At 43.4% G+C, this 18,983-nt stretch overlaps 1 protein-coding gene and 1 non-coding gene across 4 annotated transcripts in view; one reads left to right on the top strand and one right to left on the bottom strand.

Annotated features, from left to right (window-relative positions):
• LOC126188125 (RNA-binding protein Raly-like) overlaps positions 1–18,983 on the top strand; it is a 441,123-nt gene that overhangs the window by 383,898 nt on the left and 38,242 nt on the right. For all 3 annotated transcript variants that reach the window (XM_049929600.1, XM_049929601.1, XM_049929599.1), the window contains exons 6-7: positions 11,022–11,215; positions 18,697–18,825. In XM_049929600.1, coding sequence (XP_049785557.1) covers positions 11,022–11,215; positions 18,697–18,825 — 323 coding nt within the window. The remainder of the gene's footprint in view (positions 1–11,021; positions 11,216–18,696; positions 18,826–18,983) is intronic.
• Positions 11,710–11,784, bottom strand: Trnas-cga (transfer RNA serine (anticodon CGA)). The gene has a single exon. It is a non-coding gene; the product is annotated as a tRNA-Ser (tRNA).

Genomic DNA, 18,983 nt, shown 5'->3' with positions numbered 1-18,983 from the left:
TTGTGTGCTGGAAACAAGGACAGTTGCGCACAAGAGATGACAATAGGAAGATATCAACAACTGCAAGTACCTAATGTTTCCGGAAGAAGACCGTGCAGGATAAAATCGTTGTAACGAACAGCTGTGCCTACCACCTGCTTCAACGTTGATCGTTGGTAAGCTGAATGCTTCCACTTTTGCTGTTTTTCACGAACTCAAATCTTACCATTATCGTGTACTAACGAATCTTATGAATAATATAGACTGTGTACCATTTTTGCTACTAATACTATTGTTATTGTTCTAAATGAGATATCTGTTACAGTCGTACAAGACTGCTGCTGTTGTAGTCTTCTGTCATGTGGTGCCTTAACCATTTTTGTACAGGCGCTCTAAACCACTTGCTTCTAAAGGATGGCTCTAAGTGCCTGAAATCGGTAAAGTAATTAAATTTCTTTTATGCAACTGGTTGATGATTACTTCAATATTCACATGACTTGTTAAGCTGACAATTCGGTAATATTCACATCTGCAGCACCTGCTTTCTTTGGTATTGGAATTATTACGCTCTTCTTGAAGTGTTAAGGTGTTCCGCCTGTCTCATCCATCTTGTGCACACCAGATAAGATAGTTTTGTCATGGCTGGCTCTCCCTAGGCAATCAGTAGCATCGACGGAATGTCGTCTGCACCTGCGGCCCTGTTCGGTTGTAGGTCTTCCGGTGCTCTTTCAAATTATACTCGCAGTACCATATCTCTCACGTCATCCCCATCTACGTTTTCATCCCTTTCTATAATATTTTCTCAAATTCGTTTTCCTTGTGTAGCCACTCTATACACAGCTTCCAAATTTCAGCTTTCCATTCTTTGCATAGTACTCGTTATTCATCTTAGGGCTTGATATTCACACAGCTACCTCTCTTTTCTCCAAAGGCCACTTTAATTTTCCTGTGGGCTGCATCTATCTTTCTCCTAGTTGTGTAAGCATCTGTATCCTTGCATTTGTCCTCTAACTATGTCTATTTGGCCATTTTGCACTTCTTTTCAATCTCATTTATATACATCTGTATTCCCTTTCGCTGCTTCATTTGGTAAATTTTTATATTTTCTCCTTTTACCAACTAAATTTTCCGCCCCTAGCATCTGAGTGCTCAGCACAACGCAATGTCATAACTAACGGCCCGGGGTTCGATTCCCGGCTGGTCGGAGATTTTCTCCGCTCAGCGACTGGATGTTGTATTGACCTTATCATCATCATTTCATCCACATCTACTCGCAAGTCGCCAAAGTGGCGTCAACTCGGAAGACTTGAATCCCGCGAACGGTCTACGCGAAGGGAGGCCCTATCCACACGGCATTTTCATTTTACCAATTAAATTCATTGTTGTTGCTGTTGTGGACTTCAGTCCTGAGACTGGTTTGATGCAGCTCTCCATGCTACCCTATCCTGTGCAAGTTTCTTCATCTCCCAGTACCTACTGCATCCTGCATCCTTCTGAATCTGCTTAGTGTATTCATCCCTTGGTCTCCCTCTACGATCTTTACCCTCCACGCTGCCCTCCAGTGCTAAATTTGTGATCCCTTGATGCCTCAGAAGATGTCCTACCTACCGGTCCCTTCTTCTCGTCAAGTTGTGCCACAAACTCCTCTTCTCCCCAATTCTATTCAATACCTCCTCATTAGTTATGTGATCTACCCATCTAATCTTCAGCTTCCTTCTGTAGCACCACATTTCGAAAGCTTCTATTCCCTTCCTGTCCAAACTATTTATCGTCCATGTTTCACTTCCATACATGGCTACACTCCATACAAATACTTTCAGAAACGACTTCCTGACACTTAATTCTATACTCGATGTGAACAAATTTCTCTTCTTCAGAAACGCTTTCCTTGCCATTGCCAGTCTACATTTTATATCCTCTCTACATCGACCATCATCAGTTATTTTGCTCCCCAAATAGCAAAACTCATTTACTACTGTGTCTCATTTCCCAATCTAATTCCCTCAGAATCACCCGACTTAATTCGACTACATTCCATTATCCTCGTTTTGCTTTTGTTGATGTTCATCTTATATCCTCTTTTCAAGATACTGTCCATTCCGTCCAACTGCTCTTCCAAGTCCTTTGCTGTCTCTGACAGAATTACAATGTCATCGGTGAACCTCAAAGTTTTTATTTCTTCTCCATGGATTTTAATACCTACTCCAAATTTTTCTTTTGTTTCCTTTACTGCTTGCTCAATATACAGATTGAATAACATTGGGGAGAGACTACAACCCTGTCTCACTTCCTTCCCAACCACTGCTCCCATTTCGTGCCCCTCGACTCTTATAAGTGCCATCTGGTTTCTGTACAGTTTGTAAATGGCGTTTCGCTCCCTGTATTTTACCCGTACCACCTTTAGAATTTAAAAGAGAGTATTCCAGTCAACCTTGTCAAAAGCTTTCTCTACGTCTGCAAATCCTAGAAACGTAGGTTTGCCTTTCCTTAATCTTTCTTCTAAGATAAGTTGTAAGGTCAGTATAGCCTCACGTGTTGCAATATTTCTACGGTATCCAAACTGATCGTCCTCGAGGTCGGCTTCTACCAGTTTTTCCATGCGTCTATAAAGAATTCGTGTTAGTATTTTGCAGCTGTGACTTATTAAACTGATAGTTCGGTAATTTTCACATCTGTCAACACCTGCTTTCTTTGGGATTGGAATTATTCTATTCTTCTTGAAGTCTGAGGGTATTTTGCTCACCAGATGGTAGAGTTTTGTCAGGACTGGCTGTCCCAAGGCCGTCAGTAGTTCTTTAAATTCATTATCTTCTGTTATATCTAAGGCTTTCTGCTAGGCCCTGTTTTCCTCTGCTGTCTTCACCACTCGTATTTCGTCTCTCAATGATACCCACTCGTCTTCAACTGTATTCCTTTCCCTGTTCTAGTGAGTCCTTGCCGTTATGGTGCCTCTGAAACTCTCAACAACCTCTGGTTTTTTCAACTTATCCGGATCCCATTTCCTTAGTTTCCTACTGTTTTGCTATTTCTTCAGTTTTAATCTACAGTTCATAACCTATAAATTGTGGTCAGAGTTCTAATTTGACGCTTGTTGTATCTTTCAGTTTAACATCTGGGCCCGAAACCTCTGTCTTTGCATTATGTAACTGATATATAATATTCTGGTATTTCTGGTCTCCTCCACGAATGAAAAATTCTTCCATGATACTTAAACCGACTGTTAGCAATGATTAATCGACAGTTCATAACATATAAATCGTGGTCAGAGTCCACATTTGCCTCTGGCTGTATATTTTAGTTTAAAGCCTGGGTCCGAAATCTCTGTCTTTGCGTTATATGACTGATATAAAGTATCCCGGTATCTCTGTGTCTCTTCCACCAATACAACTTTCTTTCATGATTCGTGAACCGAATGTTAGCAATGATTAATTTATGTTCTGTGCAAAATTCTACCAAGCGCCTTCCTCTTTCAGTTCCTTTTCCCCAGACCGTACTGTCTTACTATTTTTTTCTTGTCTTCTTCTTCCTACTATCGAATTCCAGTCCACCCATCACAATGAAATTTTTCACTCTGTTCATGTCTGAATAAATTGCTCTGTCTCATCATACATTCTCTCTGTCTTATCTGTGACAAAGCGTTAAAAAAGCTTTACATAATAGCTTACACGCATTCCTTCATTATTCGACCTACTCCAGCGTTACCCCTATTTGATGCTGTAATTGTTACCGTTTACACACCTGGCCTGAATTGCTTTTCCTCTGGCCTATTTACCACAATATCTAACTTCGACCTACCCATTTCCCTTATGAAATTTTCTAACTTGCTTGCCACAATAAGGTATCAAACATTCCCCAGTAGGACCAACAGAGTTCTAGTTTTGTTTTTCCTGACGACGACACCCTCCTGGGTAGCCTGGCTTTCAGTCGTTCGCAGTACCAGCACTGCAAGCTGATATCACAAGGCCAGATCACCGTGACTGCTGCTCCTGCAACTACTGTAAAGTCTGCTGCCCATCTTCAGGAACCACACATTTGTCTGGCCTTTCAAAAGATACCGCAACCGCAGGACCCATGTTTTAAAGGACGGTAGACAACGTATAAGAGTACACACGCTGGAGTACTAACATTTAAGGGCGATAGTGACATTCGCACTTTGTGTCACTGCCAAGTAGCATAGCTCGATGAAACTAGGATCATACGTCGAAAGAACTGCGACAATATAATAAGTATAATACAAAGGAAACTGAAAGATATTCGCAATAAGAGGATGGAAACGACAGTTTTATTCAAAGGCAATAACTGCAGTGAGGTCACCGTAATTTGAGATGGTTTCCTGACATTACAAAAAGAGGAACTTTGTTTTTAATTGCGTCTGTGATCATCACGGACGGCTATGTATGTTACGCCAAGTGCTCCCATGCGGGTCACAAGGTGGGTAAGGATGTGTTGTGGTAGGACGTTCCATTCATCTACGAGCTCGGTTTGTATCTGCTGGATGGTCACTGATGGATGTGGACGTACTTCAGTACAATGCATCCCTACGGGTTCGATTGGATTTAATTCTGAGGAACGGGTAGACCAGTCCATTCGCCGAACATCCTATCGTTCCAATAGCTCCATCATTCTCGCAGATAGATGTGGTCGTGCACTGCCATTCATAAAAATGAAATCAAGGCCAAATCCATTATGCCTCCCCACACCATAACACGCGTATCACCAAAACTACCATATTCGACCATGCTGGTCGTACCCACATATAGCGAGAAGTAGGAACGCTTAATGCACCCAAGAACGTCGTCGAACATGTTCATTTTGCTGGTCCAGGATGAGGGCGTTGGGTGTATATGCTACTCTGAGACAACAGATGACCCAAAAACAAAAGATTAAACTTGGTTATAATTGTAGTGCTCCACCGTCCAGCTTTAACATTTTTACGTGGAGAGATTTACGTCGGCTCGCGAGAGTCAACAGCAAAGGAGACATTCCTTTTTCATAGCGTAACGACTTCCCCTCCGAGCCGGAACAGCCACAATAACCTTCAGTATTGTATTTTGTCGACCGGGTATTCTTTGTAGATCGGGGTTTCTGCCACTGCTGCTAGACCTGTAGGTAAATGTCCTCCGATCAACCTGCGAAATACACCATTTCTTCATAAGATGATGTCTGGTACGTCCGAAAACAGTCGCACAGCTGGACCACTGAGTTACATCCACCTTCATTATGCAAACCCCCAACCCAAGATATTCCCAACATTACTTTATACACCCCATATAGTTGTTCCCGTTCCATCCCATCCACAGACACCAGTGGCTCAACTTCCAAATGTAATATGGTGAATTATTTCCTAGTGATCTATCAGACCAGCGAGCCAGGCAACTCTGAGCAATAGATAAATATACATGGGAATTGGGTCATCGTCCTGAGATCCTTCTCCCTTTCTCTCTGTCCATGCCCCTCCTGTCCACGCTCTTTGTTCCTCTCCTTCTCCTACCCCCTCTATCTGTCTGCTTCTCTTCCCTTTCTCTCTCTGTCTATCTTCACCTTCTCCCCACTCTCCACCTCCTCCTCCCGCCATTCTATGTCGATCCCCCTCTGACCGTTACCTCCCCCGCCCTCTGTCTCTGTAAATCTCCTCTTCCCCCCTCTCCTCTCTCACCTTGAGCTTTGTTTATTTTTATTGCCAACAAAACTTATATTGGGAGTTGAAGTCCTTTAAATTGAATGGTTAAATCGATTTTATCACTGATATATGGGGTATGATAGTCCTCGCCTGCTGCGGATAGGAGCTTCAATAATAGAATTTCGCATAGCAGATGGGTAGGATTGCAATCAAACGATTGATTCCGTAGTTGTATTCTAATCATAGGCCTGTAAGCCATAAATACAACTTTCCTGACTCCTGTTAAAACTGACTGTGAGGGAGAAAAGAAAACAGATCATATTAACAGCACAGAATTTTTTCTCGGAGCTTGCTTTAACAGAAAATCTCTACATTGCTGCTTTAAAAAATGTAGCCAACGTTCGTCTGAATGTTAAGAGTAGTGTGTAAAAATTTGAAGCAATGCGGTCGAGAACGTTTCGAAATTTTTGCTAACAAGATTTACCAATTATAAAATACGCTGACGAAAAAAAATCGCAACATCAAAAACAATTAATGTAGAGCAATTAAAATTCCGGGAAAACATTTGTCTAGGTAACATATTTAAGTGATTAACGTTGCAAGATCACAGGTTAATGTAAGCGTGAGATAAGCCATTAGTATATTGAAAGCAAGGCAAATTTCGATGCATTGTGTTGTGCAGGTGCAAGATGTCAGTTTGTGGGATGGAGTTTCACATCTGTTGCACTTGGTCAGTCAATATGAGGACTGTTAACGATGTTCGTCGATAACGTTGGAATTGTTATCTGATGATGATTCGAATGTGCACGATTGGAGACGGATCTGCTGATGGAGCAGACAAAGGTAACATGTCGACGCTCTGTAGAGCATTATAGGGGTTGATCCCAGACTCCTACGGTCGTCAGGAGAGATCCAGGCGGGATGCGGTGGTGCGGTTCTACTTACGTTTGAGACAGCCAAGGAAACATCGTTGTCAATAACGCATTTATTGGGCAGTAACGCAGGACTGTCTTCCAAAGCGCCACGCCACAGCCTGACCGCCGGAGTAGTGCCTCGCCAACGGAGGAAACCGGAGTTGCGCTCGCCTCGCAGTATGGGCAGCTCAGCGAAGTGTCGGACAGCGGTTGTTTCATCACGGGACGGCCGCCGACACACGAACCCCGGCAGCCTACTGTCTACGAATTGATGTCCAGAGTGCACTCGCTGACGGCGAAGATTCCACCTGGAGAACTTGCTGGCTTGCAGGGGTCGGCTCCCAGCCTCCGTCTAGGAGACAGGAGCCAGCATCATCGGTGACTAATCGAAGCTGGATACGGGCAACGTCCAGATCACGCAGGTCAAGCCTCAAAGAGCCCTGCAAGGGTGATGGCGGCCTCCGCGCCCCATCAGCGTTGCCTCGGAAGCTGGCAGTGCAACTGGTAGCAGCTAGGGCTGTTGATAAAATATCGATATATATACACTGAAGCTCCAAACAAAACTGGTATAGGCATGTGTTTCAAATACAAGGCATAATACGGCGGTGCGGTCGGCAACCCCTACATGAGACAACAAGTGTTTGGCTCAGATTCTGGATCGGTTACTGCTGCTGCAATAGCAGGTTATCAATATTTAAATGAGTTTGAAGTGGTGTTATAGTCGACGCACGAGCGATGGGACACAGCATCTTCGAGACAGCGATGAAGTGGGCATTTTCCCTTACTACCATTTCACTAGTGTACCGTCAATAATGAGGAATCCGGTAAAACATCAAATCTCCGACATCGCTGCGGCTGGAAAAACATCCTGCAAGAACGGGACCAACGACGACTGAAGAGAGTCGTATAACGTGACAGAAGTGTAACCCTTCTGCAAATTGCTGCAGATTTCAATGCGGGGCCATCAACAAGTGTCAGCGTCCGAACCATTCAACGAAACATCATCCATATGGGCTTTCGGAGCCGAAGGCTCACTCGTGTACCCTTGATGACCGCACGACACAAAGCTTTACGCCTCGCCTGGGGCCGTCAGTACTGACATTGGACTGCTGATGACTGTAAACATGTTGCCTGCTCGGACGAGTCTCGTTTCAAATTGTATCGAGCGGATGGACGAGTACGGGTATGCAGACAGCATCATGAATCCATGGACCCTGCATGTCAGCAGGGGACTGTTGAAGCTGTTGGAGGCTTTGTAATGGTGTTGGGCGTGTGCAGTTGGAGTGATATTGGACTCCTGAAACCTCTGGATACGACTCTGACAGGTGAGACGTACGTAAGCATCCTGTCTGGTCACCTGCATCCATTCATTTCCATTGTGCATTCCGGTAGACTTGGGAAACCCCAGCAGGACAATGCGACGCCCCACACGTCAGAATCGCTACAGAGTGGCTCCAGGAACATTCCTAGTTTAAACACTTTCGCTGGCCACCAGACTCCCCAGACATGAGCATTATTGAGCATAGCTGGAATGTCTTGTAACGTGCTGTTCAGAAGAGATTTCCATCCCCTCGTACTCGTACGGATCTATAGACAGCCCTGCAGGATTCATGATATCAGTCCCCTCCAGCACTACTTCAAACATTAGTCGAGTCCATGCCACGTCGCGTTGCGGCATTTCTGCGTGCTAGCGGGAGCACTACACGATATTACAGAGCAGAGTAATCATGTAGGTGTAGATGTATTAGGCATGTATATCAGTTTCTTCAGTATATATATATATATATATATATATATATATATATCGTTCGCCAATATATCGATGTATTGGCGATGGAAATATGGTAATATCGAGTGCTGATATTTTTATTTTTTATTATATTTTTTTCACAATTTTCGGTAAAGGGGCCTTACTACTTTTTGACCTTTCATTATGTCCAATCTTTCGTTTAGATTGTGTGAAGCAAGTATACGTGTCAAGTATATATGTCAGGTACGGTTGCCCTGGGGAGTGGCGGTGTGAATGAAATAACAAGATTTCCGATGTGAAGAAATAGCACACTACTTGCGTTAAAAACAATTTTAATTCAAATAATGGGCTATTTCTTCACATCGGCATTCTTCAGAAACATTTGATGAAAATGATTAACAAAAGTCTACATGACAAAAGTGGCCTTTGCCGTGGGCAGAGACGTGGGAGAGGAAATGCTGACGTAAACAGAGCTCGGCGCTATCAACAGAAACTGCGACGTATAGCTTCACTACGCAATTTTGACACTACAGCTGCTAGGTCGCTGACGTGGACAGAAATGAATGAATGAGTGTCGTATGACTAGGGTCTCCCTTCGGGTAGACCGTTCGCCGGATGCAAGTCTTTCGATTTGACGCCACATCGGCGACTTGCACGTCGATGGGGATGAAATGATGATGATTAGGACAACACAACACCCAGTCCCTGAGCGGAGAAAATTTCCGACCCAGCCGGGAATCGAACCCGAGAAATGAAAATCAAGGAATTTGACTTGAAGTGTTCCGGGAAAACCCATATGTACACTATGTGATCAAAAGTATCCAGACACGTGGCTGAAAATTACTTACAAGTTCGTGTCGCCCTCCGTCAGTAATGCTGGAATTAAATATGGTGTTGGACCACCCTTAGCCTTGATGACAGCTATCACTCTCGCAGGCACACGTTCAATCACGGAGTGCTGCACTGAGGAGACGTATCGATGTTGGTCGATGAGGCCTAGCATGATGTCCATTCCAAAGACGTTCTGTAGGATTCAGGTCAGGACTCTGTGCTGGCTAGTCCATTACAGGGATGTTATAGTCGTGTAACCACTCTGCCAGAGGCCGCGCATTGTGAACAGGTGCTTGATCGTGTTGAACGATGCAATAGACATCCCCGAATTGCTCTTCAACAGTGGGAAGCAAGAACGTGCTTAAAACATCAATGTAGGCGTGTACTGTGATAGAGTCACGCAAAACAACGAGGGGTGCTAGTCCCCTCCATGAAAAACACGACCACACCATAATACCACCGCCTCCGAGTTTTACTGTTGGCACTACACACGCTGGCAGATGACGTTAACCGCGCATTCGCTTTACCCCCACCCTGCCATCGGATCGCCACATTCAATGTTTACGCTCCTCACACCAGACGAGGCGTCGTTTGGCATTTACCGGCGTGATGTGTGGTTTATGAGCAGCCGTTCGACCATGAAACCCAAGTTTTCTCACCTCCCGCTTGTCATAGTACTGAAACGTCCCCTTTGAAAAATTATACATGACTGTGCTTAAACTGACACACAATATTTTTAGCGCAACGCTGACTTTCAAAAATCCCTACAAAAGAATGGCCTTGACTAACATTAACCTATACGTTTCACAAATCACTTACCTCACAAAAATCTTGGTTACTCGAACTACTGCAATACAGCGAGCGCCACTACTGGCAGTTAAATAAAAGATTCAAACTACGGAAGGCACTAACTACTGATAGGCATAGTTAGCAAATGAAAGATTTTAATAGAGAACAAACAATGTATTTACCTTAATAGTGTTGAAAAATCATAATATACATAGCAGTTCATGACATCCAGTCTTACAAATTTCAAAACTCCGCCGTCTCACTCCCCACATCCACCACTGCTGGCGGCTCACCTCCGACTGCGCAACGCTACGCGCTCTTAACATCCAGCTGCCCAACACTACAATGGCAGACAACAATGCAAACTAGCCACAGACTGCACACAGCACAGCCAGTGATTTTTCATACAGAGCGCTACGTAGCGTTACCAATATAAAAACCTGAACAGCCTACTTACAGTACTTGCAGTGGATCCTGATGCAGTTTGGAATTACTATGTCATTGTCTGGATAGATGTCTGTCTATTACACATTAAGACCCTCTTCAATTGTCGGCGGTCTCTGTCAGTCAACAGACGAGGTCGGCCTGTATGGTTTTGTGCTGTGAGTGTACCCTTGATGTTTCCACGTCACTATTACAGTAACAGTGGACCTAGGGACGTTAAGAGTGTGTAAATCTCGGGTACAGACGTATGACACAAGTGACACCTAATGACCTGATCACGTTCGAAGTTCGTGAGTTCCGCAGAGCGCCCCATTCTGCTCTCTCACGATGTCTAGTGGCTACTGAGCTCTCTGATGCGGAGTACCTGGCAGTAAGTGGCAGCACAATGGACCTAATATGAAAAAAGTATGTTATTGGGGGTGTTCGGATACTTTTGATCACATAGTGTATATGAAGATACCATATATATTAAAAATTTGCGGTCTATGTCCCACTGACAGATCATTAGAGTAAACTGAATAAATCTGAACTAGTTCTGTGAAAAGCTTTTCGAAATTCTTGGTAACAGTTTTAAACAGCGACCTGTCTTTAAATGGCAGTGTAGATTAATGAGGATTAAAACTCAAAACCGCTTGCTGTAGTGCGGGGAGTGACCGCCTCCGCCTCCGTCTCCGCTCACGGCCCTCTGTTGCAGCTACTACGCGTCGGCAGCGTTCGCCGCCCCCCGGCTGGTGCCGCCCCTCAAGAGGCCGCGGCTGGTGGCGCCGCCCCCGAGGCCCACCGCCGCCGCCGCTGCCGCCAAGATGGCCGCAGCCGCCGCCGCCGCCGCCGCTGCCGCCTCCGCCGCCCACAACAGCTGTACCGCCTCGCAGGACATCAAGACCTACAGTACGTGCCACCGCCATAAGTCGTCAAAGCAAAAGACCAAAAATACATAATCAACAGCTTCTGAACTCCCCCTCTCATTTAACTGCTCGAAATATTCCAGAATGATGGTTCAAATGGTTCAAATGGCTCTGAGCACTATGGGACTTAACATCTATGGTCATCAGTCCCCTAGAACTTAGAACTACTTAAACCCAACTAACCTAAGGACATCACACACATCCATGCCCGAGGCAGGATTCGAACCTGCGACCGTAGTAGTCGCGCGACTCCGGACTGAGCGTTTCTTTCTTGACCCCCGTCTCACTATGATACTGTACGGGCGCTGAAGACCTTGCTGTCGTGCGCCCACAAAACCCTTCTACTACTACTACTACTACTACTACCCCCGGACTGAGCGCTTAGAACCGCTAGACCACCGGCCCATTCCAGAATGAGATTTTCACTCTGCAGCGGAGTGTGCGCAGATATGAAACTTCCTGGCAGATTAAAACTGTGTGCCGGACCGAGACTCGAACTCGGGACCTTTGCCTTTCGCGGGCAAGTGCTCTACCAACTGAGCTATCCGAGCACGACTCACGCGCCGTCCTCACAGATTTACTTCTGCCTGTATCTCGTCTCCTACCTTCCACACTCCGCTGCAGAGTGAAAATCTCATTCTGGAAACATCCCCCAGGCTGTGGCTAAGCCATGTCTCCGCAACACCCTTTCTTTCAGGGGTTCGCAGGAGAGCTTCTGTCAATTTTGCAAGGTAGGAGACGAGATTCTGGCAGCAGTAAAGTTGTGAGGACGGCGCGTAGTCGTGCTTGGATAGCTCAGTTGGTAGAACACTTGCTCGCGAAAGGCAAATGTCCCGAGTTCGACTCTCGGTCGGGCGCACAGTTTTAAGCTGCCAGGAAGTGCTCGAAATATTGCTCGAAAAATTATTGTCGGTCATTATGTTTCTGAACTACGCAAAAACTACGTCTGAATAAAACAATGTTCAGCTGTGTAAAGCATTAACGTAAGGAAGCGAGAGTCAATAAATGGTATTATATTTCTCGTTGAATACTGTAGGTTCTTTCTATTGGCTTTTTGTTCGTAAGTTCATTATTCCTCCAAGCAAATGCTGGAAGGAGTTACTAGGTATAGATTTATCTATGCATTAAATAAGTAACACCACGTATCGGGAATGTTTCTTCTCTTCTAAATTATTCTATTCCATCTTTTGCACATTTCTCGAGTTAACAGAATTCTTGAGACGAACTAGTACCTACAAAGAAATGGACAAGAACACGGTTAACTTCCAACTACATCGCGCCAAAGCAGTAACGCACCAGCCAAGTGAAGAAGAACAGAGAGTACATTACATACGTTTCGGTACAAACATATGTTTACCTAAGCGATATATTCAATACAACCGTTTTCTTTAAGCATAGAATTCCAATTGATTAATATTTTATAAGAAACAAAATGTAATATAGTTTATAGTGATTTTACCTCTTTGAACTATTATGAGAAACAACAACTACTAGAATAACAATGTATTGCAAGAGTTATATCTTTAATTTGCACTGTATCATAAAGACTAAGGTGTACTGAGCAATACCATTACGAACTCCATTATCACTCCCAGAGAAAGGAAAGCTATTTTATGATAACAAATGAAACAACAAGCATACTGTTCCCACTCATTATTTATTTCATGTCCACGTTGCCTTTGACAGGTCTGAAACCCCATCATCAGGTTGTTTTATATGGATTAATATCAGATATATTGATTGTGTTACGGCGTTGCAATAACCTGTACCACTGTCTACTAGAGAATAAAACAAAATACCATTTCAGTACATGGAGCATAGATTCTGGAGGTATTTCACTGATAACTTTTGAATTCATTGTGGGAGTAGAAGTGATAAATGAGTTACAAATATTTACTATTAAAAACAGTCTTGATCACGATGTATTTATTAAGGTGGCCGGTTTCGACCACAACGATGGTCATCTTCAGACCATTGATTAGGAACCTATTTCTGCTGGAGAATCACATTCTCCAGCAGAAATAGGTTCCTACATCTTACATTACTGAATGGTCTGAAGATGACCACAGTAGTGGTCGAAACCAGTCACCTTAGTAAATAAATCGTGATAAAGACTGTTTTTAATAGTAAATATTTCACTGATAGCATGGAGTATAATACAAGCTGGAAAGCAAAAATAAAAATAAATATACTTCTGGATATCACAGGCTCTGTTTCCCCTCGTCTTACATTACGATCAGGTAGGATAAAGACGGCGTTTAGAATCTAGTAAGTACAAAGGACATATAACAGCGCCAACCAGCATTTTGGAGCAAGTCTCAAAGCATTGTCTATATGTTCGGGTGCGTAGGGGAACAGAAATGTAAGGGTAAATACATATTTGGTGATGCCTAGATATATTTACAATTACATTTCTTTTTATCTATGCAAGCAAAGATTAGTGTAAGTCTGCATAATTTATGTAACATCTTTAGCATTTGCGTCATATGATCCATCACTGACATTTTTACACAATATTTTTAATACAAATTAATTAACTTGAACTGCAATAGCAATAGCATATTCTACATTCTTGCACTGACAACAAAGTCTGAAATCCGTCATTACGAAAAAAAGGTCTAATATAAGAAATACTCCGACTTTTGGATAAGAAAACGTCTTTATTCGCACACTTTTAAAACAGAATGCATTAATTAATGAACTAGATCGGTCAACTTATTATGTATTTAAATCTAATGCAGCCTTTGCTACATAAGTCTACTTTCTTTTAGAGACGTTTCCTTCCATATTTGTATTCTTATAGTATTACTTATGCCTCTGGAATTAGTTTTCATGAAACTTGGAACTTGATATGTATAAGAACATAAAGAAATGTTTTCAATTACCAAAATTTACACTTACAATAGAACATAAAAATTCTCATCAGAGTGTTAGTTTTACTGCCGGGGAAGCATTCATATCTTCCTTACCTCTCACCAAGCCAAGTACAGGGTGACACACGGCAGACAGACGGTTTTTAATGAAATAATACTCAGACAACTTTAAAATTAATGCTTTTGTATTTACACAAAATCAAAGCTCATTATTTGCCATTTTAGTTAATAAAGTTATGTGTGAAAAATGATGTCGTCAAGGTTGTGTCCATCATTTCGAATGCAGGACTCAAGTCTCTTCTCAAAATCCTCCATCACACGGACTATAATCTCTGCAGGGATGGCAGCAATTTCTTGAATGACTGCATTTTTTAACTCGTCCAAATTTCGTGGTTTGTGGTTATAGAAACAGTTCTTAAGGTACCCCCACAGAAAAAAGTCACATATTGACAAGTCGGGAGACCTGGGAGGCCAATGAACATTGCCAAAACGTGAGATAATCCGGCCAGGAAACATGCATGTAAGGACTGTCATTGAAGTGTTTGTGGTGTGCGATGTTGCCCCATCCTGCTGGAACCAAACGTGTTTTAAAGGGATTCGTCGTCTTCTTAGTTCTGGTTTCAAGAATGTATCAAGCATACTAATGTGACGAACCGAATTAACAGTAAACAGTAAAAAATAAGGTCCAATAATATCAACAGAGCCAAGAGCACACCGGACTGTTACTTTTTCTGAGTGTAGAGGACGCTGGTGGATATGGTGTGGATGCTCTGGTGTCCAGCAGTGTAGGTTTTGCTTATTCACGGTCCCGTTTAAATGAAAATGAGTTTCATCGCTCATCAATAAAATTTCATTTTCATTCGAACCCAAACTCACTTGCATTGTATAAGCGAAGTCTCCTCATACAGCAAAATCAGTTTCCTTAAGTTGTTGGACAATGAGCATTTTTTAGGGAAGGAATTTTAATTGTTTATGCACCTTTCGTCTAACCACTTCACGATTGATTCGTAACTCACTAGCATGACGTCTAGCTGACCGTCCTGGGCTTCTGACTGCCGCTTGCCTTACCCTTTCAACATTTTCTGGTGTCCTTACTCTGCGTCTCGGGCCAGGATGCTTCTTATCCAGTATGTTTCCAGTTGGTCTGAAGTATTCCACCCATCTGAGGATTGTGATACGGCTCGTAACAGCTCCATGTCGACCGACATTAAACCGCACACGAAACAATCACCGTGTAGCAATAATTGACGCACCACTTTTCACGAAACCGTCATAGACAAGCACTCGACGTTGCAAGTCCCTCTGCTCCATAGTGACTGAGTAAATGAAATGGCGCCTTGTGTGGATCAGAACTATCCCCACCACGACCACCTCCCACCACCGCGCTCTCAGTGCTACGCAGTTCAAAACCGTCCGTCTCCCGTGTGACCCTGTACGTAAGTACCAGTTTATCTCTCTAGGAGTCTGTGAGTTAGTCAGGGTGTTCAATTTGATCTTTTGGGTTTCAGCGCCACTGTGTTTGTCGAGTAACGATATAAGTCACGTATCCTGCACCGGAATTAATAGTTTTTACTCACCACGTTTATTGTTTCTGCATAGTATGCAGCATATCCTTTGAGATAAGAGTGTGAGAGAGAGAGAGAGGAAGGGAATGTTCCTTATTTTATTGCATTTATACACAGTCTCAGTCGAGCGGAAGTTTAGCAGTGACCGTCCCTCCTGTGTATTCATCTTACTCTCATTTTGACATCTGAAAATCAGTTTGGCTGTCACGACTCAAGTGAGCCTCGTAAGCGACTGGATGACAGAAAAACTTATACCAACAAAAATAAAGGTAGCAAATATCACGTTGTTGGACGAAGTTATTCAGTTAGATACTGGGCGGTGTGTCACTAAAAGCGCCGCACGTGGTTAGTAGTTCGTTTCCTCCTCCACAACATCTGCATAGTCACCCAAAACGTAAACTCCGTTGCACTCATAATTTTGTCAGTGTTTTTCGCTTCCGGCGCTTACAAGACGGAAAAAAGTCTCGGGTTCGAATTTCAATGGCCCTTTCCTTCGTTAATCGTGGGATGTGAGCAAATTTCAGGACACAAGCAGAAGATTCAAGATCATTACTTGATCCAACCAAGAATCATTTTCCGGAAAAGATTTAGTTAGTAATTGGAGGAAACAAATGGATGCTGTGCCTTGAAGAGACAAGTAAGCGCACACCATTGACTGGAACTCATTCTGTGTAATGTTCACCGATGCAAGATTCTCCAGCGCCGTAGAAAACGTGTTTCTATCCCGTCTAAATACCGAACTCACCAACAGGCGTGAATGTAGTTCGTATCGTTTTCCTACAAAAGTTTTGCGGATGAGAAATTTTACGGGATCGTTTAGGAACTAGAGCTTCGTTCCTTTTGCGTTCAACGGAGAGCAGATGGCTTTTAATTGTATAGTACCGCTGACAAAAAAATCCTACCTTTCTCTTTATTTCTTCACCCTTTTATTTTTCTGTTCCAGTCTTCCATTTTGAAATTTTATATTTCAATGTTACATGTCGCTGAATGATAATGATCGTTACATTCCTGTTAAACACAGGCCTACGTGACAGTTCCAGTTTTAGGTCAGTACCGGAGATTAGCTGTTTTCTTCAGTTTCAGTTCAAAGAGAACACACAATGAAGCTACGTAGAAGATGAATATACTAATATAGATTATTGTTAGTCTCCGTCTCTTGAAAAACAGTTTTCAAGGAAGACAAAGCCATTTCGTGTGATCACTATCCACGCAGAAACTATGAAGACTGACAATTGGAGCTTCAGAATCAATTTCGAATCGAAAGACTTACAAATGCCCTGTCAAAGTGACAGAAATCACTAAGCCTCAGTAAGCAGACGGAAATCGCTAAAGCATAGCTCTACAGCAGTTAAAAGGGAAAAAAATGGCATTAGCGCCTCAGTGGTTATATTTACTTGACGCTGTCGTTACGTGAAAAGGCAGATCGAGAACGGTTCAAGGAAAAATCAAACAGAAAGCCACACAGTTTCAGATATTATGAATTCCTTATCCACGGAGAGACCGGCTGTTCTCCGTCAATTACCATCTGTAGTTAGAAAGATATTAAGACTGCAACTGAATATCACTGCTGCAAATTCAGATGTTTGCTGTAGAATAACAACATAACTAATGTAATGAACTACCATAGGAAGTGAGTGTACATCGAAGCGTTGATTCATACTTCAGGGTTTCTACAAGTCCGAAAATGTTTTTCATTGAGTGAACTGAGTTTTGGATCATACCGTGGCCAAGATTTCAACAGTGTTGTCCCAGAATTCAGGTCTCCGTTCAAGAGACACATTATCCGTGAAACTGTAAGGAAGAATGCGAAATGTATGTCTCCTTGCTTACACAGGGTGGAGAATTACACTACTGGCCATTAAAATTGCTACACCAAGAAGAAATGCAGGTGATAAACGGGAATTCATTGGACAAATATATTATACGAGAACTGACATGTGATTACATTTTCACGCAATTTGGGTGCATAGATTCTGAGAAATCAGTACCCAGAACAACCACCTCTGGCCGTAATAACGGCCTTGATACGCCTGGGCATTGAGTCAAACAGAGCTTGGATGGCGTGTACAGGTACAGCTGCCCATGCAGCTTCAACACGATACCACAGTTCATCAAGAGTAGTGACTGTCGTATTGTGACGAACAATTTCTCGGACACCATTGACCAGACATTTTCAATTGGTGAGAGATCTGGAGAATGTGCTGGCCAGGGCAGGAGTCGAATATTTTCTGTATCCAGAAAGGCCCGTACAGGACCTGCAACATACGGTCGTGCATTATCCTGCTGAAATGTAGGGTTTCGCAGGGACCGAATGAAGGGTAGAGCCACGGATCGTAACACATCTGAAATGTAACGTCCACTGTTCAAAGTGCCGTCAATGCGAGCAAGAGGTGACGTGTAACCAATGGCACCCCATACCATCACGCCGGGTGATACGCCAGTATGGCGATGACGAATACACGCTTTCAATGTGTGTTCACCGCGATGTCGCCAAACACGGATGCGACCATCATGATGCTGTAAACAGGACTTGGATTCATCCGAAAAAATGACGTTTTGTCATACGTGCACCCAGGTTCGTCGTAGAGTACAGCATCGCAGGCGCTCCTGTCTGTGATGTAGCGCCAATGGTGACCGCAGCCACGGTCTCCGAGCTGATAGTCCATGCTGCTACTTTAACCACAACGGCAGGCGATCAGTTTACAGACTTAGTTGTCTCGGACATTATTCCACACTTGAGAATGGAAGCCACGGAAATCAGTTATTTCACTGAGTTCCCAAATTACCACGACTGCGCTATTTTCCCCATGTTAGGCTTTATATACCCTCCACTACTAGTGCTGCCAGATGTCGTCTGAGTGGTTACTACACTTTGACGTTGAACATACATGTTGGTGACATTATCGTGTCTGGACCGTACATTTTGCCCTTCCTCAATTACCCAAATATGTGAGCGTCAGTGTAACTTTTGTTGAGCGACTGGTTTCCGCATTTCACGCTTTCTATTTAGTACTTTGTTGTTTCAGGTAATCCAGACATCTTGATCTGCGGTAACTGCCGTGAGATGTTCACCGACCTCCATGAACTCCTGGAGCACAAGAAGACGTACTGCAAGCTGCGCTTCACCTGCAAGTGCCACAACGGTCTGAAAATGAGTAAGGCCGCCCAACGAATACCAGCGCCAGCGCAAATAGACAGCTTGCGGAGCGTAACAGCACCGAAAATGAGATTGGATTAGAATAAACAGGCATCGAGACTAGAAACATGGAAGGTGTTGGGGGTATAAGTGCAGATATTGTGATCATTGGTACCT

The sequence above is a fragment of the Schistocerca cancellata genome, chromosome 5 (assembly GCF_023864275.1).
Source record: "Schistocerca cancellata isolate TAMUIC-IGC-003103 chromosome 5, iqSchCanc2.1, whole genome shotgun sequence".
Classification (NCBI taxonomy): Eukaryota; Metazoa; Arthropoda; class Insecta; order Orthoptera; family Acrididae; genus Schistocerca; species Schistocerca cancellata.
Note: the sequence above shows the minus strand (reverse complement) of the source record. Positions and strands in the feature narration are given on the sequence as shown.